This window comes from Notechis scutatus, chromosome 5, assembly GCF_049901735.1.
Source record: "Notechis scutatus isolate UNSWTSFEM ecotype Mainland chromosome 5, rNotScu1.2, whole genome shotgun sequence".
NCBI lineage: Eukaryota > Metazoa > Chordata > Lepidosauria > Squamata > Elapidae > Notechis > Notechis scutatus.
The window spans coordinates 4,901,414-4,923,832 of NC_142013.1; the positions used below are offsets into that span (position 1 = coordinate 4,901,414).

At 46.1% G+C, this 22,419-nt stretch overlaps 1 protein-coding gene and 1 non-coding gene across 4 annotated transcripts; both read right to left on the reverse strand.

Annotated features, from left to right (window-relative positions):
* Nucleotides 1-200: 200 nt before the first annotated feature.
* Nucleotides 201-21,595, reverse strand: ALG8 (ALG8 alpha-1,3-glucosyltransferase). 3 transcript variants are annotated; one of them, XM_026689131.2, is made up of 13 exons: nt 21,428-21,595; nt 17,923-18,001; nt 14,786-14,979; nt 11,919-12,028; nt 11,652-11,719; nt 10,790-10,916; nt 9,880-9,983; nt 9,417-9,537; nt 8,536-8,675; nt 6,247-6,386; nt 4,542-4,639; nt 2,853-2,925; nt 201-984 (listed from the first exon to the last, which is right to left on the reverse strand). In XM_026689131.2, the coding sequence occupies exons 1-13, from the start codon at nt 21,520-21,522 to the stop codon at nt 753-755; spliced, it is 1,581 nt and encodes a 526-aa protein (XP_026544916.2). In that variant the 5' UTR covers nt 21,523-21,595; the 3' UTR covers nt 201-752. The 3 variants fall into 3 exon arrangements, with proteins under 3 accessions (XP_026544916.2, XP_087822120.1, XP_026544917.2); XM_087965994.1 differs by having other exon boundaries at nt 17,923-17,990; nt 21,428-21,566; XM_026689132.2 differs by lacking the exons at nt 17,923-18,001; nt 21,428-21,595 and adding an exon at nt 16,491-16,667.
* LOC113426736 (small Cajal body-specific RNA 3) lies at nt 16,529-16,667 on the reverse strand. Its single transcript, XR_003372733.1, has one exon.
* Nucleotides 21,596-22,419: the final 824 nt, after the last annotated feature.

Below are 22,419 nucleotides of genomic sequence, written 5' to 3' on the forward strand. Positions count from 1 at the left end.
TCTGTTGAATTCTACTGTATAGTGCAATATGAATGCAGTATCAGGGGTTTTCAATTCAATGTATAGAATGTGAAGGATGTCTGTTTGTGTTTATTTTCAGTCATAAAAGTCACTGAAGATGGTATTTAATTTTGTTATACGAGTGCAATGACAATAAAGTAAAATATATCTCCAATTATAAATTCCACACAGACAAGGGAACGGATACAAAAAATGAATCCTTTATTCACATTTTTTTTGCCCTGCATGATAGCAACATTTTCTATAGAACAGTGATCCTGTAATACAGAGTTGGGGAATTCAGCCTGTGTCCTTTTTTTTTTTTTTTTAATACATGCAAGGTCCCATCTCTTAAATTTGCAAATCTGTTTTTCCTTATAATTCAAAATAAGGAATATATATATATATTACATCTCAAACTGGGGAGAAAGAAATTGTTCTTGTTTCCTCTGTATTTGTTATCAGCACATCCCGACGGCCTTTGGAGACAGAATAATTTGAAATAAGCAAAAACGTTGATTTTTTTTTTCTTGCAACCGCAATTATCGAAATAACCAATATTGCATTCAGGTCACACCGGTATAAAAAAACCTAATTACTTTCCAATTCGTTTCAGGTCTCCACATCTTTAAAAAAAACGAGTTTTTAACTTCCATTTCTGGAATTGGTACAGGATGTCCCATGTTAGCACATGTTGCGGTTGTGAACTTTCTGGAATGATCTTTGCTGGCTTGGAACCCATGATATACAAATCATTGCTCTTTTTTTGGTTTGCCTTCCGATGGTCCTAGGAAGGCCGAGATGTAGAGCTTGAGCCAGGCATAAATAAGGCCGAAAGCACAATACACTGAGGTGAGCAACAAAGGCAGGAAAGGCAGTTTTTGAGCCCAGGAAGTAAAAGGGAACACAATTTCGCAGATGATTTCTATGGGTATCAGCCCAATGAGGTAGACCGTTTCCAGCCAGTGAAGCAGAGGCTCGTTCCTATGGAGACAGGACAAGGGAGGACTTTTTTTAAATCCCTTTTTTTAAAAAAATTTCATTTCTTTGTTTTAGGAAATTTATATTGCTGCCTATATGCACATTGCATCTCAAGGCAGCTTACAGGAATATGCAGTGTTTCCCCTAAAATAAGACCCTGTCTTATTTATTTATTTTTTTGCCACAAAAAAAAAAAAGGCACCAGGTCTTATTTTCAGGGGACGTCATCCACTGACTAACCTCACTTGCGCGCATTGGCCCCCCTCCCGCCTCCTTTTCGCTGTCAGAGGCCTTCAGGAACCTATTGTTCTATGGCCGGCAAGGCTTTCCTGAAGGCCTCTGAATCCGATAACAGAGCTCTGGATCGATCCTGAGCTTTGTTACCAGCTCCAGAGGCTTTCAGGAAAGCCTTGCCGGATGCAGAAGAAATGGGCCAGCAATGCAGGTGTCGGGGTGTGTGAGGCCTGGCTACAACCGTCCAAAGGTAAGTTGTAGGGCAGCTCCGCCCGCCATCCCTATCCTAGCTTAATTTTTACCCGTGCATGCTGGAGTGGGCGGGATCTTAATTAGGGCTTATTTTGGGGATAGGGCTTATATGTTGGGCACACTTGTAAAACTCAAGCTAAGACATACTTTCAGGGTAGGTCGTATTTTCGGGAAAACAGGGTAAAACCTCACATATAAAACAAGAAAACTAAGAAAAGAGAATAATCAAATAATACAGTACATTAATAAAATAATAACCCTCCACCCTGGCGACAATACATCACACGAGCCATTTAAATGGGCTCCATCCTGTTCTGCGTTCCCCAGGCCTGCTGGCGCCTTCCGGAAGAGTATCATATTGGGGGCCATTCTAATCTTTGGGGGAAAGAGAATAAGACTATTCATTCATAATCTTTATCAGGGCCCTTGAAGGACAGGAAGTGGAACACAGGGTGCCTTAGGGTATGAAAGAGGCCTTGGGAGGCCCAGAGCAAGTGTGTCTGGGCTTGTGCTAGAACTCCCAAGGCGGCCCGTTCTCTCCTTAACAACTGCATTGGGGACATGGGTGGGGACCGGGGGCTGAGGAAGGCATCAAGTGAGGTGATCATATTACACCTTCTCTCGAAGCTTCTGACTGTTAACGGGCAGACTCCATTACAGTCATAATTTGAGGACTACCTGTACCGCTATCTGCTACCTTATCTTTTAAGTGAAGCCAAACGGATCCAGCGGCATCCAGGTGTGTGGGTGCTTTTTAATCTGTGTAGGATGGTATAGGGTTTTCTGCTTGAGAAGGGGCTTGGACTAGAAGACCTCCAAGGTCCCTTCCAACTCAAGTTATCCTGGATTCTATTCTGATTTGCCACTGAGGAAGCAAGCTGGTAGACTGGACTTCCGACTTCTTGCAACCCTCCCAATGCACCGTTGGTGTTTTACTTTCAAGTAGAGCCGCCTAAGATCGAACGATCAATGTAATCATCTGACCCAGCCAAATCCTATTGCTGCTCTCTGAGGTTGGTTGCTTCCTTGCAGACGTACCCAGTGCACTGATGTTGTTACCTAGTTGGGTGATGAAATGTCTGCAAGCAAACAAGCAACCTAAGAGAGCACCGAGGGCCTCATAGTCCTCCTCCTCCTCCTCTTCTTCTTCATCAACCCCATTCCCTTCTAGCACTGATGGTGTTACCAAGCTGGGTGCTGAAACATCTGTTAAGAAAACAACCAGAGATTACCAAGAACCTCTTATTTCAACCTGGAGCTACAAATATTCTCCTTTATTGTTAGCTTAACTGCCCTAAGATGGGACAGCGTGCAAAACCGAATCCCGTGATAACGGGGAAGGTTTTTTTTTTCCCTCTTTATTTGTAAAATTATTTCTTTCTTACCTGAACAGGGCCTTCAGGGAGGAGAAGCTGTACACCGAAAAGAGGAGCATCAGCAGTATTTTAATGGGCAGCTCTGAAAGACAAAACAACGAAGATTTTGTAGCAGCAAACCCCATGACAGATGTATTGCGGGAAAGAGTATTCCCATTGAGGTATCCTGTGTCATGTCGAGCTTATGCCCTGCTGGGTTAAGACTCATTGGTCATGGATTGACATGTATGGCCCAGACAAAATGGTAGAGGCCCTGCTTAAATCGATGCTGTGGGATTTTGTTCAGGCTAGCCACTCATCCATCCTCTTCCACGTGGAAATGCCGACTAAATCCAATCACTACCAAACCATTAATAGTAGGGCAAATCTGGACCCAGTCTGGTGTTGGGACTAGCAACCAAGGCAGTCCTAGGTTGCATTGACACAGAGGGATAGAATCAAAATCACATGAAGTTGTTAGCGCTTTAGTAAGAACACATTTGGGATATTGTATCCAGTTTAGGTCGCCCCAATTTTTAAAAAATGGTGTTGAGACTCTGGAAAGAGTGCAGAGAAGAGCAAAAAAGATGATTAGGGGACTGGAGGCCAAAATCATTTAAAAACCGGTTACAGGAATTGGGTAGGTCTAGTTTAATAAGAAGTAGGGGGTGACATGATAGCAGTGTTCCAATCTCTCAGGGGCTGCCCCAAAGAAGAGGGAGTCAAGCTATTTTCCAAAGCACCTGAAGGCAGGGTGGAAATTTATCAAGGAGAGAAGCAACCTAGAGCTAAGGAGAAAATTCCTAACTGTGAGGACAATTAACCAGTGGAAGGGCTTGCCTCCACAACTTGTGGGTGCTTTCCAACACTGGAGGTTTTTAAGAAGAGATTGGACAACCATTTGTCTGAAATGGTGTAGGGTTTCCTGCTTGAGCAGGGGGTTGGACTAGAAGACCTCCAAAGGTCCCTTCCAACTGTTGTTATTCTGTTAAAACGGGGGATGGCGAGTTCTAGGCCTAAAGCCAGCTTTCACTTAATCTATCCCTCTCAATCCAATCCACCTCACCAGGTTATTAGTGTGTGTGTGTGTGAAAGAGAGAGAGGGAGGGAGGGACAGACAGGAGATGGGAACATTATGTAGGGCACCTGGACTTGGGCCAAATAAAGCAAGAGACATACCAACCAACAATAAATATAAATTAACTATCACTGTACTCAGCCTAGCCCAGCTATCTTCTTCCACGTATTTTGCCTTGGGAAACTAAACAGCGTAGCTAGTCCCTGACTTACGATTATTTGTGGATGGTCTGAAGTTACAACCATTTCAGAGAAAAATAACTTATGACTCTTGCAAACTGTTGCATTGCCCCCGCCTCCAGTAATGTGATTGTGATTCAAGCGCTTGGCAATTGGCTCAGTGTACAACTGGTTGCAGTATCTAGTGGCCTCATAACTACATTTTGTGACTATTTTTTGCCACTGGTGCCTGGCAGAAACTCTAACTGGGGAAGCCGGATTCGCTTAACAACCAAGAGGACTTGATGTACAACTGCTTGAAAAATGGTCGTCAGTCACGTGGTGATTCGACTTACGACTGCAACTACTTTCAATGATAATTCCGGTCCCAATTAATGATCATAAGTTGAGGACTACCCTATATCGAAGCAAATTATTTTCCTTTCCTTTTTCTCCCCACAAATCACAAGAAATGAAATATACCTGGTGTGGTAAACAGCAGTGGGAAGAGGGAAAAATGCCCCGTAGTGGACAGTATTAGGTAATTGCCAGCATCTCTTGACCTCTCCACAGACAGCAAGCTGAGAATGGAACAATACAAAAAGAGGAATATTTTCAAAAAAAAAAAAAAAAGGATTCTGCTTTTATCAGCCATCTCTCAAAGCTGCCATGCTTGTTGACTGATACTACAAATACAGATAATCCTTGACAAATAACCACAATTGAAGCCAAAAATTTTGTTGCTAATGCGAGACAGCTGTTAAGTGAATCTTTCCCCATTTTACAAGCTTTCTTGCCACCGTTGTTAAGTGAATCACTGCAGTTGTTAAGTCAGCAGCACGGCTGTAAGTGAATCTGGCTTCTCCATTGACTTTGCTGCTCAAGGTCGTAAAAGGCGGTTATGTGACCCCAGGGACACCGCGACTGTCATAAATATGAAGCAGTTGCCAAGGGTCCGGATTTCGATCACCTGACCATTTTGTGATTCGCCTTTTGTGACTTTCTGATAGGCGAAGTCAACGGGGAACCCAGATTTAACTTAACAACCGTGTTACTAACCTAACAAGTCCAGTGATTCACTTAACAACATTGGCAAGAAAAGTACAGGTAGTCCTCAACTTCCGGCCATAGTTGAGCCCCAAATTTCAGGGCTCGTAAATTGGGGCAAAACTCACTGAACAACGGTCTCGCTTAGCCCTGAAATTTGGGGCTCAACTATGGCCGGAAGTTGAGGACTACCTGTACTTTTGGACCCATTTGGAGGTATGTTTTGGATTGTCTTGCTGAAAAACCTCAGGTAAATTTTCTTCACCAGCTGCTTCACAGTTCTGTCCAGTTTGGTGGTTGTTTGAGCAGAGATCTGTCCTGGTTCCTCAGTCAGTGAAGGGAGAGGGAGGCCTGGATTCTTAGGAAAGCTACAAGAAATCCCAATTCCAGACTTCTGCTGTATTTGTTTGTGGATATTTGGGATCAGAACTTTCTTTCTCTTTCCTTCCCTCCTTTCTTTTCTTTCTCTCTCCCATCCCTGTTCCTTCCTTCCTCTCCCTTCCCTTTCTTCTTTCTTTCCTTCCTCTCCCTCCCTTTTCTTCTTTCTTTCTTTCTTCCTTTCTTTTTTCTTTCCTTTCTCCCTTCCCCCTTTTCTTTCTTCCTTCCTTCCTTCCTTCCTTCCTTTCTTTCTTTCTTTCTTCTTTCTTTCCTTCCTTCCTTTCCTTCTTTCCTTCCTCTCCCTTCTTTCTTTCTTTCTTTCTTTCTTTCTTTCTTTCTTTCTTTCTTTCTCCCTTCCCCTTCTTTTTCTTCCACTCCTTTCCTTCTCTCCCTTTCTCCCCGTCAAGACTTCTGAACTGCTTGTCTCCCCTTGGGAGAGGGGCTCTGTGCAATATAATCAATAAACATTACCCTCAGAATAACTTAGTATTAAACATTTTAAATTACTGATAAAATTATAAATGGGGAGCTTTCCTCACCTCTGAGGGCAAGATGTTCCACAATGCAAGGGCAGACCCTGCTTCCCAGACTCTGCCAGTCGAAATTCTTTTGACTGACAGGGCCTGCGGAATGCCTTCCCTGCCTGAACGAGTGGGACAGGCTGATACGATGGGGAGAAGCTTGGCCCTATGCCATGCAGGGTTTCAACGGCTCCCTTCGCCCCTCCACCCCTCACAGTGGTCAGCAGTGACCGCTCTCTTACCTCAAAGGGAGAATGGCGAGGAGAATGGCTTTCTCGTGGACGTGCCAACCGAACAGGAAGGAGCTTAGCGCACAGAGAACCAAGCACCTGAGGAATCCTCTGGGCCCTTGGGGTTTAAACCAAAGACAGAAAACAGAAGGCTAGAAACAACAGGCAGAAACAGAGCTTCAGTGGGTCTCCCACCATCAAACGGGTCATCAAATCAACGGAGGCCTTTCTTTTCTGTCCTGCCCTAGAGAAAGGTGCCTTCAAACTTGGGGGGTTGGCTTTAGACCAGGGATCCCCAACCCCACCGGGGCCGTGATCTGTTAGGAACCGGACCCGAAAAAGCTAGGGGAATGAAATTTCTGCCACACGTATATCTAACTGGAGAACATGATTGATGACTCTTAGCTATAGACATGTCCCATTGGAGAATATGAATTACGATACACCCAGGGGGGTGGAGGGAAAACCAGGGTCAAGGGTGACAGTGAATGATGTGCCTCAGAGTCGGTTATACCCAGCGCAGTGCTGGCATGTTTACTCCTAATAAATCCTTTTTGAATTTTTGGAAGTTTGGCTTGAGACTCATGATTTAATTGGGGGCAACTGCCAGAATCCTGACAGTTGTTGTTGTTGTTGAGTCTCTAAGCCATGCCTGACTCTTTGCGACTCCGTGGCCCATAGTACACCAGGGCCCTGTGTCTTCCCGTCTCCCAGAGTTTGCCAAATTAATGTTCGTACAGCCCGTTGTACAAGCTCATCATTTGAGCAGGATTCAGTTTAGACCAGGGGTGTCAAACTCAAGGGTGCTTAGATCTTGGCTTGTGGGGCCGGCCTGGAAATACCAAAGGACTTGCCCACAGTGCCTCTAGCGGCCAAATGGGATGCTGGGGGTGGGGGGGGTGTGTGGCTCACCTCCTTTTTGGCCGGCAAAATGCTGCAGACTGTCCAGGCCGAAAATGGGTGCTGGGGGCTGTGCGTGGACCCCCGAGCCCCATTTTAGCTGGCAGAGTGCTGCAGGAACCGTCCGTCCCAACTCCCACCCCCTTCCTGGCCTGCATGTCAACTCATAAAACATTTTGTATACACGTTTTAGAGTTGCCAAGAAAAAAAAAGGAGGGGAGTTTCAAAGAGGAGGCAGCAGTGTGGAATCGAAAGTACATTCCGTTCATATTTTCTTCGAAGACGGATTAGATGACTGAAGCTTCTGCCACGCAAAAACCTAATTGGAGAGCATGATTGATGACTCTGGGCTATGGACGTGTTTCGTTGGATGATACACCTAGAGGAGTGTGGGGGGGGGGGGGAAAAGCAAGATCAACGGTGACAGTGAATTACGTATTTCAAGCAATGCCGGATGTAGAATGTTAACTTCTAATAAATTCTTTTTAGTTTTGGGAGTGTGGCTCGAGGCTCATGATTTAATTGGAGTAACTGCTGGAATCCTGACAATGAATTTACAATGCTGATCTGGCCCTCGGAGAAATCCGAGGTTTAGACGGAAGAAAATCTAACTGTGACTAGGGATTTTCAAGACTGGATCCAGTGTTTTAACCCTGTGTCAGGATTCAGGCAGTTACCCTAATTAAATAATGAGTCTTGAGCCAAAACTTCAAAAGGATTTATTGGGAGTTAACATGTCCGGCACTGCCTGGGTGTAGCCGACTTTGAGACACATCATTCAGTGTCACCCTTGACCCTGGTTTTCCCCCCACCCCACTGGGTGTGTCATAATTCGTATTCTCCAATGAGACACCTCCATAGCCAAGAGTCATCAATCATGCTCTCCAGCTTGAATTGTGCGCGGCAGAAACTTCGGTCGCCTAGTGACTTATCTTTGAAAAACTATTTATGGAATGCACTTTCGCTTTCCAATCTGCCGCACTGCTCTTTCAAACCCCCTTTCCCCCCTCCCTTTCTGTTGGCAAATCTAGAAAGACCATAGAAATATTTTATGAGTTGACACCCTGACACCTTTTTTTTAACATCACGTCAAATCTGCATTAGCTGCACAGCGGGGAAAAAAGGACCTTCCAATTTAACAGTTTATGCTTCTGTTAAGAATCGGGCACAGTGACATTTAGGTTTTTTTTTTTTTTTTAAATGGTTACTCTGCTTCTTGCCTAGGAAAAGTTTTACCTGAGCGTTGCCTGCATGGCAGTTTTGTCAAAGAAGTGCTATTTTTAAGGAAATTGTGGACCAGTAGAGTTGGGAACGTATTGAAATTCAACAGATTTGCGCCAGAGGAAAGAAGAAGAAAAGAAGACAGCAAAATACACAGGTGGGACAATGGTTTATACTCACCAGCATTGAGACGGCGGTGCAGCATAAGGTTGCCAGTGGGGTCACAGAAGGGAGGACGCTGTGCTGAAATTCCTGAACCAGCCCTCCTGTCATGGCTGCCTTAGGTATTTTTGCAGGGTCAAGCCATTGATACCTCAGCCCTGGAAAGCCAAGAGGATAATTAATGAAGTTAATGAGCTCAGGCACCCAGTCCAAACGATCTGTAATACGATTTATGGGGTCTTTGGTCCTCTCTGAGCTTGGTGGTTTTCTTTCAAATGTTTAATTACTCAACTAAGTGGCATTTTCAGTGGTAGGAGAGAGGTGTGTGTGGGTGTGTGGTGCGGTGACTTAGAGGTGGAGCTCTCACCCTCACAATCAGGAGGCGGTGAGTTTGAACCTAGGCAGATATTTCTCTTTCCGGCGCAACGAAAAGGGATCTGCTGAACAAAACTCCGCACTGGCGACAGGAAAGGCATCCGGCCAGTAAACACTCAGCTCCATTTCAGTTGCCCAGACTCCACACCGCAAGGGATTATGGGGCCGTTAAAAGATGATGTGTGTGTGGGGGGGGGGGAAGGGAGACTGTGGAGTCCTTGGTGCTCTCTGAGCTTGATGGTTATTTTGCAGACGTTTCCTTACCAAACTAGGTAATGTCCATCAGTGCTAGTAGAGAGTTGGGGGGGTCTGCTCAAACCAAATCCCAGATCTTGGCAGTTGGAATTCTTTTGACTGACAAGAGCACACAGGGTTACTTTCCTGAATGAGTGGGACGGGCCGATGCGATGGGGCAAAGCCGGTTGCCTAAGTAACCTGGCTGGAGTCGGGTGGTGGTGTCCATGTTGAATAAAATGGCTGGATGGAAGGACAGACAGAAGAAACCAAAGGATTAAAATACCTACCAAGCACTGACAACATCTTGTCAAGGGAGTTATACACCGCCCAAACGTTTGGGGCCCAGTATGCGTGGCAGAGGCCGCGTTTGAAAGGGAAGAGGCGAGAGAAAAGTTGAGGAAGTTGACCCTAAATGGGAGAAAAAAATCCTATTAATCTTCTCTTCATTTCATCGAGATCATTTCGTGGCCTATTTTAGGGATGTGGACTTCGACTCCCAGAATCCCCCAACCAGCTGAACTGATGGCTGCCAAGATTGAAACACACAAACACACACACACACACACACACACACACATAAGTTGCAGAATCAGGTTAGTCACTTGATGGCCAGCTGGATGACTGGCACAATTTATGACCGTAATTCTGGGAACAAATGGAGGACTGCCTCTATTGAGGAAGCTGTAACTTGAGGACAGGTCATAAAAAGGTCTTTCAGAAAGAAAAAGAAAAAACAGACGGGTTCCTTACCCAAACCAGAAAGGGCCCCAGGGAAACGGCAGAAACGAGGCAGACCATTAATCCGAGCATGATTACACGCAGAAAACTGAAACTGCGCCACCGAAGAGATCCATCTAGACACAATGAGAGCTAGAATGATGATGATGATGATGATAAAATTTCAAACCTGGTCACGGCAGATCAGACCACCTTTCTAACTAGACCTTGCATTCTGCAATACAGGGAGTCCTTGACTTACAACCAACAACTGAGCTGAAATTTTTTTGCGGCTAAGCCAAACAGTTGTGAAGTGGGCCTTGCCCCATTTTACGACCTTCCTTGCTACGGTTACGAAGTGAATCGGGGCAGTTCTTAAATTGGTAATGTCATAAAAGTGAGTCAGCTGTCAAGCGTCCATAGAATGGAAATCATGCAACCAGGGGGGATGCTGCAACGGTCATAAGTGCGAAAAAGGATCAGGAATCACGTTTTTCAGTGGGGTTGTATCCAGAGCTGGTATTCAGCAGGTCCTGATCAGTTCTGGAGAACCGGTAGTGGGAATTTTGAGTAATTCAGAGAACCGGCAAATACCACCTCTGACTGGCCCCGCCCCCATCTATTCTCCCCCTCCCATTGAGTCCTAGCTGATTGGCTGGGTCTTCTTTGGTTGCCCTGCACAGGAGAACGGAGCTGGAAAGCAGGTTAGTGAGGGGGGGGGGGAGGGAATGGGGATTTTGAAGTATCCTTCCCTCAGGAGTGGGGAGGGAATGGAGAATTTTACGGTATCCTTCCCCTGCCACGCCCACCAAACCATGCCACACCCACAGAACTGGCAGTAAAAAAAAACCTTGAATCCCACCACTGGTTGTATCTTTGAATGGCCACGAAGCAAACTGTTGTTAAGTCAAGGACACCCTGTATGAAACGGTCAGCAACGTACCTGGGTTATTTTGGGAAAAGCAGTAAGATCGGAGTAGATAGATGCCGTAGGCTGGAGCTACGTAGAGGTAGATGTGCTTGAAATGCAGGAGGATAGCAAAGAGAAAAGCTCCCTCCAAGTATCTTTTCTGGAAAGGAATGATGACGGGGAAAAGGAGAGCAAAGAGTTAGAATAAACAAATATTCGTTGTCTTCATCAAAGCATGAGGAGGAAATGAGGAACTTGGGGCCTTGTGTAGAGTTTAACAAAGCAACATAGGAGCTTTTCAAGATTCTAGAATTACCTTTCTTCGTTCGTTATCGTAGAAATAATGTAAATTCTAGGCCGCCCAACTTAGGCATGAAAGCTGGCTGGGTGACTTTGGGCCAATTACCAGGAGACATTGAATTCTAGTCCCTCCCTTGGCATGAAAGCTGGTTGGGTGATTTTGGGCCCATCGTCAGGAGATGGTGAGTTCTAGTCCCGCCTTAAGCATGAAAACTGGCTGGGTGACTTTGGGTCAATCGCCAGGAGACGGTGAGTTCTAGTCCCACTTTAGGTATGAAAGCCAGCTGGGTGACTTTGGGCCAATCACCAGGAGACAGTGAATTCTAGTCCTATCCTTAGGAATGAAAACTGGTTGGAGGATTTTGGGCCAATCACCAGGAGATGGTGAGTTCTAGTCCTGCCTTAGGCATGAAACCCGGCTGGGTGACTTTGGGCCAGTCCCTCTATCGTTCTATTCAACCCACCGCACAGAGTTGGTGTGAGGAAAATAGGAAAAGGAAGAAGTCAGTCAAGGAGTGTGTGTGTTTGTAGAGAGAGAGAGACAGACAGACAGACAGATGGAGGGATGAAGGAGGGGAAGGGCGCTAAACACTACCTGGAATAATCGTGCAATGGAAAGCAGCAGCAATCCAAACAGGAAACCATTGTATTGGAAGTGAATATCTGAGGTTGATATAAGGAAGTCCATCTGCTTTAGAAAAATTCCTCCCAGCCAAGAGGTCTTTCCAATTTAAATACAATTCCAGCTAGCTCTAAACCCCTAACAGATTCGGTAGATCTAAAGGTATTTATTTCGCCCGACTCTCATATTGGGTTAATGGATCAGTATCTTCAGGAAAGATAAATGGAGAGTGAAGGATACGATCCACAATTAAGAGGCCAAAATTCCACAAGAGGAGGACTGAAAGAACAAACGGTGGGCTCTCCAATAGGTCTTTTCCGCCTCGCTTCCCGTTTACACAACTGCAGCATCTGTAACAAGAAGCCAAGACACACAAATCTTACTTGCATCACATCTTATGGGGTGTTCTTGTCCCATGCTCCTGGAACAGCTTGGGACTAGCAGTTAAACACTAGAAAGGCTTCCATGCAAAGTTAGTGTATTGGATTCATTAGGCATCCTCAAAGTATAACTCACAGTTATGTTGAGATTCATCTAACGTCCAATTTTTGCCTCAATAGTGTGAAAAGATTCAAAGAATAGAGAATTGAATTCTTTATTGGCCAAGTGTGATTGGACACACAAGGAAATGCTCTCAGTGTACATAAAAAAGATACATTCATCAAGAATCATAAGGTACAACACTTAGCAAGAGTCATAGGGTACAAATCATACTAGGAAGCAATCAATATAAATCGTAAGGATACAAGCGACAAAGTTACAGTCATACAGTCACAAGTGGGAGGGGATGGGTGATAAGGAGTGATGAGAAGATTAATAGTGATAGTAGTAAAAACTTTGTAAATAGTTGGAGAGTGTTGAGGGAATTGTTTGTTTAGCAGAGGGATGGCATGGGGGAAAAACTGTCCTTGTGTCTAGTTGTTCTGGTGTGCAGTGCTCTATAGCGTCGTTTTGAGGATAGGAGTTGAAACAGTTTATGTCCAGGATGTGAAGGGTCTGTAAATATTTCCACAGCCCTCTTTTTGACTCGTGCAGGTCCTCAATGAATGAAAGGTTATGGTGAGATGAAATAATATGGTATGAATGAGCATAACTATGTATAATTATGTATAAATATGTAACTAATAATAGAATAGAATTCTTTATTGGCCAAGTGTGATAGGACACACAAGGAATTTGTCTTGGTGCAAATGGTCTCAGTGTACATAAAAGAGAAGATACATTTGTCAAGAGTCAAGAATCATCAGGTCCAATATTTAATGGTAGTCATAGGGTACAATAAGCAATCAAATTACACTAGGATTTGATCCCACAGCGTTATAGCAAAGGAAATCTCCCGTTTAATGGTCCAGGTAAGAATGCCCGAAAAAACTCCCCCAGCCCAACCAGAGATCAAATCAGTGACCAATCAGGATTACAGATGTGACCATGTGACGTGAACTACATCTCCCATGAGGTATTTACTACAATTCCCATGAAGCATTCCCTTAAGGGGGAGGCTCTCATTCCTAAACTATCTAGCTACTGTCTTAAGTAGTTTATCAAGCAAAAACATCTACGTTCCCTCCAACCTCCCCAATTACAGGTAGTCCTTGTCTTACAACCATCCATTGGGTGGACCATTCAAAGTTGTGACAGTGAAGAAAAAAAATGACTTAGGACAGTTTTCCACATTTACGACCTTTGCAGCATCTCTATGGACACAGGAGCAAAATTCAGAGGCTTGGCCACGGACTCGTACTTACGACAGCTGCAGGGCCCCAGAGTCACGTGATTCCCTCCTTTGCGACCTGACAAGCAAAATCTACGGGGGAAGCCGGGTTCACTTCACAACTGTGTCACTGACTTTAACAACAGCAACGATTCACTTAACAGCTGGTCGTACAATGGGACAAAATTCACTTAACAGCTCTCTTGCTTAGCAATGGAAACTTTGGGCTCAATTGTGGTCGTAAGTCAAGGACTACCTGTACAGTATTTTGGAAAGGCCGGGACAATCGAAATCAGTGGTCTCCTTCCCTTTTCTCCGGACCCCAAGGAGCACCCAATAGCAACAGCACTAAGACTTATATACCGCTTCACGGTGCTTTTACAGCCCTCGCAAAGCGGTTTACAGAGTCAGCATATTTTCCCTCAACAATCTGGGTCCTCGTTTTACCCGCTTCGGAAGTCAACCTTGAGCTGGTCAGGATTGAACTCGTGGCCGTGGGCAGTCAGCCTGCAATACTGCATTCTAACCAGGAAGAAAGGGAGCACGGTGCCACTGGGAAAGAGAATGAGAAAGGGAATAAAAGAGGAAGGAAGGAAGGAAGGAAGGAAGGAAGGAAGGAAGGAAGGAAGGAAGGAAGGAAGGAAGGAAGGAAGGAAGGAAAGGAAGGTAGCAATAGCACCCTTAGACTTATATACTGCTTCACAGTGCTTTCCAGTCCTCTCTTAAGCAGTTTACAGAGTGTCAGCCTGTCACCCCCAACAATCTGGGTCCTCATTTTACCCACCTCGGAAGGAGGGAAAGCTGAGTACACCATGAGCTGCTGAGAATTGAACTGCTAGACTTGAGCAGAGTTGTCCTGCAATACTACGTTCTAACCACTGCACTATCACAGCTCCTTCCTTCCTTGTTTCCCAATATCACTTAGACTTATATACCGCTTCATAATGCTTTACAGCCCCTCTTTAAGTGGTTTATAGAGTCAGCCTTTTGCCCCCAACAATCTGAGTCCTCATGTTACCCACCTTGGAAAGGACGGAAGGCTGAGTCAACCTTGAGCTAGTCAGGATGGAACTCCTGGCTGTGGGCAGTGAGTTATCCTGCAATATTGCTTTCTAACCACTGTGACACCTCTCCTTCCTTCCTTCCTTCCCAACAGACTTATATACTGCTTTACAGTGCTTCCTAGCCCTCTCTAAGCAATATACAGAGTCAGCCTCTTGCCCCCCCAACAATCTGGGTCCTCATTTTACTCATGTCGGAAAGGGTGGAAGGCTGAGTCCACCCTGATTGACTCGATTTGAACTGCCAAATTGCAGTCAGCAGAAGTAGCCTGCGCTCTAACCACTGTGCCACCACGGCTCCTAAAAAGGAGATAACTAAAGACACAACCACTTACTGGTACACAGCATAGATGTAGAGCGTATCCGTAGCGATCACTGATAGCCTTTGGAAAAGGATGGTCATTTGGCTGGCATAGTTGAGGTTCTGTACGGACAACATCTCTTTGTCAAAGTACACCGCAGCGTAGGAAAGCATACACTCGAACCAGGCAAAAAAGGGAGGGTAATCCAAGGTCCATTCAGAAGTTGCCTGAAATTAAGAAACAAAAAATAAAAAAATAAGCAACAGAAATCTACAGGAAGAGGCATGAGAGGATTGTATGTTTCAAGCTTTAGCACCCTGTTCAGGTCACCAAATCCCCAAGTTTGGCAGGGTCAATTAAGTCATCAGGTTTGGTGCGGTGGCCTAGAGGTGGAGCTCTCGCCTCACAATCAGGAGGTGGTGAGTTCAATCCTAGGGAGAGGCAGATATTTCCCTCTCTGGGCACAATGAGAATATATCTGCTGAACAAAACTCCGCATTGGCGACAGGAAGGGCATCCGGCCAGTAAATACTCAGCTCCATTCTGATGCCCAGACTCCACCCCGCAGGGGATTATGGGGTCATTAAAACAAGATGATGATTTAAGTCATCAAGTTAATCTCCCAGCTTAGTGCAAAAACCCGATGTCATATTTTCAGCAGATGGCTGGAAAGGGATTCTACCATCAACCGTCATAACCGGTTCTGCTCTCAAATAGTTCTCACTGCTAAAGTTTTAAAAAAAATATAATTTGAATGTCTGAAGCCGTTTCTTTTCGGGGGGAGCACTTGGTGCTTCCTTGTGGTTTTTTAAATAATAATTTAATATTTTCATTTTTTAAGATTTGTAGTTCACCTTTATAACTTTGTAAGTAACTTAAGGCAGTGAAGACACTGAATACTTCTTCCTCCTTTCCCCACCACCACAATCCTGTGAGGCGGGTTGGGTAGAGAGAGAGTGACTGGCCTGAAGTCAGCGAGCCAGGTTTTCATGCCTAAGGCGGGACTAGAACTCACAGTCTCTGGTGATTGGCCCGAAGTCACTCAGTTGGCTTTCGTGGCTAAGGTAGGACTAGAACTGTCACCTGGTGACTATCATTAAGTGTTGTACCTTATGATTCTCAACTCCTGATGAATGTATCTTTTCTTTTATTTATACTGAGAGTATTTACACCAAGACAAATTTCTTGTGTGTCCAATCACACTTGGCCAATAAAGAATTCTATTCTATCCTATATTCTATCCTATATTCTATCCTATCCTATTCTAGATTCTATTCTAGATTCTATTCTATTCTAGATTCTATTCTATTCTATTAGCTCAAAATCACCCAGCGGGCTTTCATGGCTAAGATGAGACTAGAGCTCACAGTCTCCTGGTGATTGGTCCAAAGTCACTCAGCTGGCTTTCGTGGCTAAGGCGGGACCAGAATTCACCAACCCACTTTCATGTCTAAGCTGGGACTAGAATTCAGACTCCTGTTTTTCTAACCTGAAGCCTTAACCCCTAGGTTAAAATGGCTCTCAATCGTATTGGCTATAATTACTGATTACAATAATAAAAGATTAATACAGGATAAAAAGGAAAGCAAAAAAAAGGCTTGGAAAAAAAAGCAAAACAAACTTTTAAAAGGACAGTATAAGTTAGCTCCCTTTAAAAAAAAAACATTTTTTTTTTGCAAGATTCAAGGAATCGGAAGAATTGCCCGGAATCTGTTTAAACGTGGGAGAGCGAACTTACCCAAATTATTGCAAACCGGTCGGTTGTTGCTATTCTTGTCTGTGTAAAGGGGAACGATCTGGATCAGTTCGCTGGGCTAACCCAGAGAGAGACCTTCACTTTTTAATCTAGGAAGGCTGACAGGACAGGCAAAAGAGGCTGCAATTGCCTGCTTGAGAGGTTTGTTCAGCTTCCAGGGACAAGCAGATCTTAAAAGCAAAACTTGCCGGTTAAACTATCTGTGGGTAGATTCAGAAACCAGATGAGCAAAGCTTCTAACACACTTTGTTTTGGAGGAGAATACAGGTAGTCCTCGACTTACAACTGTTTCTTTAGTGACCGTTTGAAGATACCGTGTTTCCCTGAAAATAAGACCCTGTCTTATATATTTTTTGCCACCAAAAAAGGCACCAGGTCTTATTTTCGGGGGATGTCATCCACTGACTAACCTCACGTGTGTGTGTCACCCCCGGCCTCCTTTTCGCTGTCAGAGGCCTTCAGGAACTTCTTCTTCTGCAGCCGGCAAGGCTTTCCTGAAGGCCTCTGCAGCCGATAACGGAACTCTGGATCGATCCTGAGCTTTGTTCTCAGCTCCAGAGGCCTTCAGAAAAGCCTGAACAGCCTTGCCGGCTGCAGAAGAAATGGGCAGGCAAAGGCAGGTGTCAGGATGTGCGAGGCCGGGCTACAACTGTCCAAAGGTTAGTAGTAGGGCAGCTCCACGCTCCCATAGCTGAATTTTTACCCATCCACTCTGGAGAGGGCGGGATCTTAATTAGGGCTTATATTGGGCACACATGTAAAAACCAAGCTAGGACTTATTTTCAGGGTAGGTCATATTTTCGGGGAAACAGGGTACTAACAACACCGAAAAAAGGGACTTAACAACCATTTTTTCGCAGTTATGACCTTTGAAGCATCCCCATGATGATGGGATCAAAATTCAGATGTTTGGCAACTGGTTCACCCTTACAACCGTTGCTGTGTTCCAGGGTCACGTGATCCCCTTTTGTGACCTTCTGACAAGAGAAGTCAACAGGGATTCACTTAACAACCAGGTTACTAACTTATCAACTGCAGCGATTCACTTAACTACTGTGGCAAGAAAGATGGCAAAATGGGGCAAAACTCAAAAAAATGTCTCACTTAGCAATGGAAATCCTGGCCTCAAATGTTGTTGGAAGTCGAGGGCTACCTGTACAGGTAGTTTTTTTAGTGACTGTTTGAAGATACAAAAGCACTGAAAAAAAGTGAGTTTAGTTTTTTTCACCTTTAGAACCACTGCAGCAACCCCCACGGTCAAAAATTCAGACACTTGGCAACTGACTCAGATTTATGACGGTTGCAGTGTCCCAGGATAATGACATCCCCCTTTTGAGGCCTTCTGAGCAGAAAAGTCAAGTCACTGCTCTACAAATCCAAGCTATTTCAGGCCATGAAACAATAAAACACTCACCTCATAGTACCACCGAGAGGCTGGTAGGCTGTGAGTAATGGCAAGCCAGTTCCTGTGCACTTCAAAATCTGTGGAATGACTACAAGGAGTTCACTGTTAGTATCCAGATAGAGACCTACAGAGATTCTCAGTCATCCAGGTCATGGTTCTCGCATAGGTGCTTTTTCAAAAGGCAACTGGACTTCCTGGATTATTATTATTTTTTGAAGACGCCTCGCTTCTCATCCAAGAAGCTTCTTCAGCTCTGACTGTATGGTGGGGAATGGAAGGATTTATGCCTCTTGCAGACAGCTGGTCATTTGCATCCTTTTAAAGAGGGTCATTGAGACCATTTGGAGCTTTGTCTGTGTCCTGAGGGACACCCGAGTGGTGCAAATGGGTCTGGAGCCTTCCTGGAACTGCTGAAACGTCCTGCAGAAAGCACAGCTCCACAACACGATCCTTTCAGCGGTTCCAAGAAGGCTTCACACCCATCTGAGTCCTCATTTTGCCGACCTCAGAAGGACTGAAGGCTGCACCAACCATGAGTTGATGAGAATCGAACTGCCGACAGCCAGCAGTCAGCGGAAGTAGCCTGCAGTACTGCATTCTAACCACAGCGCCACCATGGCTAATCTACCATCTATACCAGTGATGGCTAACCTTTTCAGCTTGGTGTGTTGAAAATCAGGAAAAAGTGTAGCCTTCCTCAGGTCGTGTGTCACTTCAAGAAATATCAATAATTTGGTTTATGACGGACTGGGCTGGGGTGATCACACAGGGCTGTGAAACTCGTCTCCCTGGTCTCAGGGCTGCAGGTGCAGGATGTGGGGATCGGAAGGCCACCTTACAGGGCTGTGAACCTCATGGATCTCCTTTCCTCCTGTAGCGTTCCTGAGGTAATGAAACTGACAAACCTCAGTTTATGGCGGTTAAAACTGTTCTCTGCTGCAAAGATCTCGCGGCAGCGGTGACACCACGCGTCCATGCAACAAGCAGGGAGCAGGGATTGGAGCAGAGCACAGGCAGCCTCTAAATGTGCAGGTTTTCCCCACACCAACAGGCGTGAGTGCCTCGGCGTGTCAAAGTGCCTCGGCGTGTCACGAGTGACACGTGTGTCATAGGTTAGCCATCACTGATCTATACTTATTGTACCCTATGACTATTACCGTGTTTCTCACATAATAAGGCCGGGCCTTATTTTTTTTGACCCCGAAAAACGGCTAGGACGTCTTTTGGGGGTGACTTAATTCTCCCCTTGCATCCTCGGGTGGGTGGGCGGGGCGACAGCTTGGATATTCGGGAGACCTTCGGGTTGGGCACCGTTGCTTTCCTTCTCCCTTGCTGCGCGCATTTGGCGCAGCCACATGCGGCCAGTCAGCTCCTCCTGCAACTGGAGCCCTGAGGAGACCTTGGCTTCAGGCGCTCCCGTCTTCCCTTTGCTTGAGGTAAGCGAATTATTTTACAAAGCCTCCCCTGCCCGAGGGCAACCCACCTGGGAGGCTAATTTCCGGGGGCCTCTTCCGTTCCTCCCGACCTCCCTCGCTGCGCGCCTCTGACGCGCCACTCCCTTCAGCCAGCGAGCTCTTCCACCTCAAAGAAAGGCCAGGCGGGCGGCTGCGGGCAGCAGCAGCGAGTCTGAGCCGCCGCAGCGAAACAGCCACCACCCGTAGCCCGGACGCGGGGAGAGCAGCGAGCTTAGCGCCCGCCAGCCGGGCGAGATTTGGGAACGAGGGGCAGGAGGAGGCACGCACACACCCGCGGCTCACTTTCCCAGCTTTGCCCAGCCCTTACGGCTCTGGCGCGGCCCTGGCAGGATGAGCGGAGGGTCCGGCGGGAGGTGCTCGCTGCCCGCCAGGGCCGCGCCAGAGCCGTAAGGGCTGGGCAAAGCTGGGAAAGTGAGCCGCGGGTGTGTGCGTGCCTCCTCCTGCCCCTCGTTCCCAAATCTCGCCCGGGCTGGCGGGCGCTAAGCTCGCTCGTTCTCCCGCGCCGGGCACGGGTGGTGGCTGTTTCGCTGCGAGCGGCTCAGACCCGCTGCTGCTGCTGCCCGCAGCCGCCCGCCTGGCCTTTCTTTGAGGTGGAAGAGCTCGCTGGGCTGAAGGGAGCGGCGCGTCAGAGGCGCGCAGCGTAGGGAGGTCGGGAGGAACGGAAGAGGCCCCGGGAGATTAGCCTCCCCACGTGGGTTGGGCTGCCCTCTCGGGCAGGGGAGGCTTTGTAAAATAATTCGCTTTACCTTCAAAGCAAAGGGAAGACGGGAGCGCCTGAAGCAAGGTCTCCTCAGGGCCCGGTTGCAGGGAGGAGCCCTGACTGGCCGCACGTGGCTGCGCCAAACGCCGTGGCAGCAAGGGAGAAGGGAGAAGCAACGGTGGAAGGTCTCCGATGAAGTGCCCCACCAACGAAGGCAGCACCATATCCGGGCATGCAACAAAAGTACTTACTAACGACAAGCCTCCCCCTCTCTCCCCCCATTTCGCATGTTTAATATGGGGCTTAATTTGGGGGGAGGCCGTATTGTTGGAGAAACACGGTATTATTAAGTGTTGTACCTGATGATTCTTGACCCTTGACGGATGTATATTTTCTTTTATGTATAATGAGAGCATCTGCACCAAAGACAAATTCCTTGTGTGTCCAATCACACTTGGCCAATAAAGAATTCTATTCTATTCTATTCTATTCTATTCTATTCTTAGATCATCCACTTTTTAAATCTATGGATCAATTTGCAAACTTGGGTTAATTGATTCACTAACCAGGTTAACTGTAGAGAATAGGACTAAATAGTTAACATGGGAAGTCCTCCACTTACAACAGTTTGTTTAGTGACCGTTCGAAGTTGCAATGGCACTGAAAAGTGACTTATGACCGTTTTCCACACGACCGTTGCAGCAGCCCTGTGATCAAAGTTTAGACGCTTGGCGGCTGACTCATATTTACAACGGTCTCAAGTGTCCCCAGGGGGACGACGGGGGACACATGAGCAAAATTCAGACGCTTGGCCAATGACTTGTATTTACGACGGTCTCAGTGATCCCCTTTTGTGACCTTCTTGCAAGCAAAGTCAGTGGCGAAGCCAGATTCATTTAACAACTGCAGTGATTCACTTAACAACGGTGGCCCCAAAAGCAGCATTCACTAATGTTTCACCGAGCAACCCAAAAAAGTTGGGCTCAATCCATGGTGGTTGTAAGTCGAGGACTACCGCTATTCCAGCATAAACCTCGAGAAAATGTTTCCCAAGACACCCTCTTGAGGTGTTACACTACAATCCCCATCATCCCCAGCCCCCCACGGCTCGTATTCACTAGAGATCAGCGGGGCTTGGAAGGGTAGCAAAAGAAGAGCACGGAGGGAGGGGCACAACCCCGGGAACAGCCACACAAACACACAGAAAAAAAGGCCACTAGTAGTGGAGGGCGGGGGAAGCTCCCTTGGAACAGCCGAATCTACAATGGCGGCGGCTAGCCTCCCTCCCTCCGCGCGCCTTTTTAATCAGCCGAGAGACAAAAGAATCCAGATCTCTTACTATGTCGGAATGAGGAGCAGTTTCAGGAACGTCACGCCGGAGGCCAAAGCCAAAAACGAGCCTTTTCCTCCGCACCAACCTCGCCGCGCCGCCATGACAGCCGCTCTCGCTTTCCACCCCCCCCACACGGGCGGACGGAAGAGGCGCCACAGCGCATGCGCCAGACACCGACCGTTTGGCTCCCGCTTTCTTTTTTTTTTTTTTTTTTTTGAACGGTGCTGGGTGTCTGAGCATTTGCGCAAGCGTCGAGAAAGTCAAACCTTTGCGCCTGCGCAGTGGGGCTCGTTTGTGCGAGACATGCAGCTTGGGAACTATTTAAAGAGAAATAAACAGCCGCATTGATTTCCCTGATCTTAATATTGTAAATATTAAATAACATTAAATATTGTAAATATTGCGTAAAACTGCAGGCGCGGAGTTCAGTTTAGCCACAACATCTTGCTAAAAAAAAGAAAAGTTCCATTACTCAATGCAAAATAAATTCTATAAATCAGTGGGATTTAATTGCTCAGCATGGCTGGCTGTGGAATTCTGGGAGTTGAAGTCCACACATCTTAAAAGTTGCCCAGTGGAGCAAAACTGGAGAAGAAAACACCATAAGTTGCTGGAATGCAGGATGTCTGTCGAATTGCATTAATTGCAATAAATCTGTTCCTGACGGGCCCACCTCATTTCTTATATTTTTAAAAACATTTCGAAGGGAAATCTAGCCTTCTGCAAAATACCAGTCCTTCAAGTCTTAGAAAAATGAAAATGGTAGCAGGCTGCCATCTAATGCTTGGTTTGAAAATGCCAGAAATCAGGAATTTGAAAAGCCGCCAGTTTTTGTAAGCTTATTTCTAGCATGGTTCATATTATGGCATGTCAATCTGGAGGTGGTTAATGGACTAAGATAAAATCCTTTGTTTCCTCCTTTCCTTCCCATCTTTGTGAATTTTTAAATCGATTTTAGTGTTGGGGTTGTTGTTTTTAAACATAAAATCAGAGGGTTG

Coding starts and splice junctions, on each gene's coding strand:
- ALG8 (XM_026689131.2), bottom strand. CDS start 21,522: ATGGCGGCGCGGCGAGGTTGGTGCGGAGGAAAAGGCTCGTTTTTGGCT. Junction 11,720..11,918: donor TGGCCTCTTAATTGTGGATC/GTATCCTTCACT, acceptor TATCAACCTCAG/ATATTCACTTCCAATACAAT. Junction 985..2,852: donor TCCCTGAAGGCCCTGTTCAG/GTAAGAAAGAAA, acceptor CTGTCTCCATAG/GAACGAGCCTCTGCTTCACT.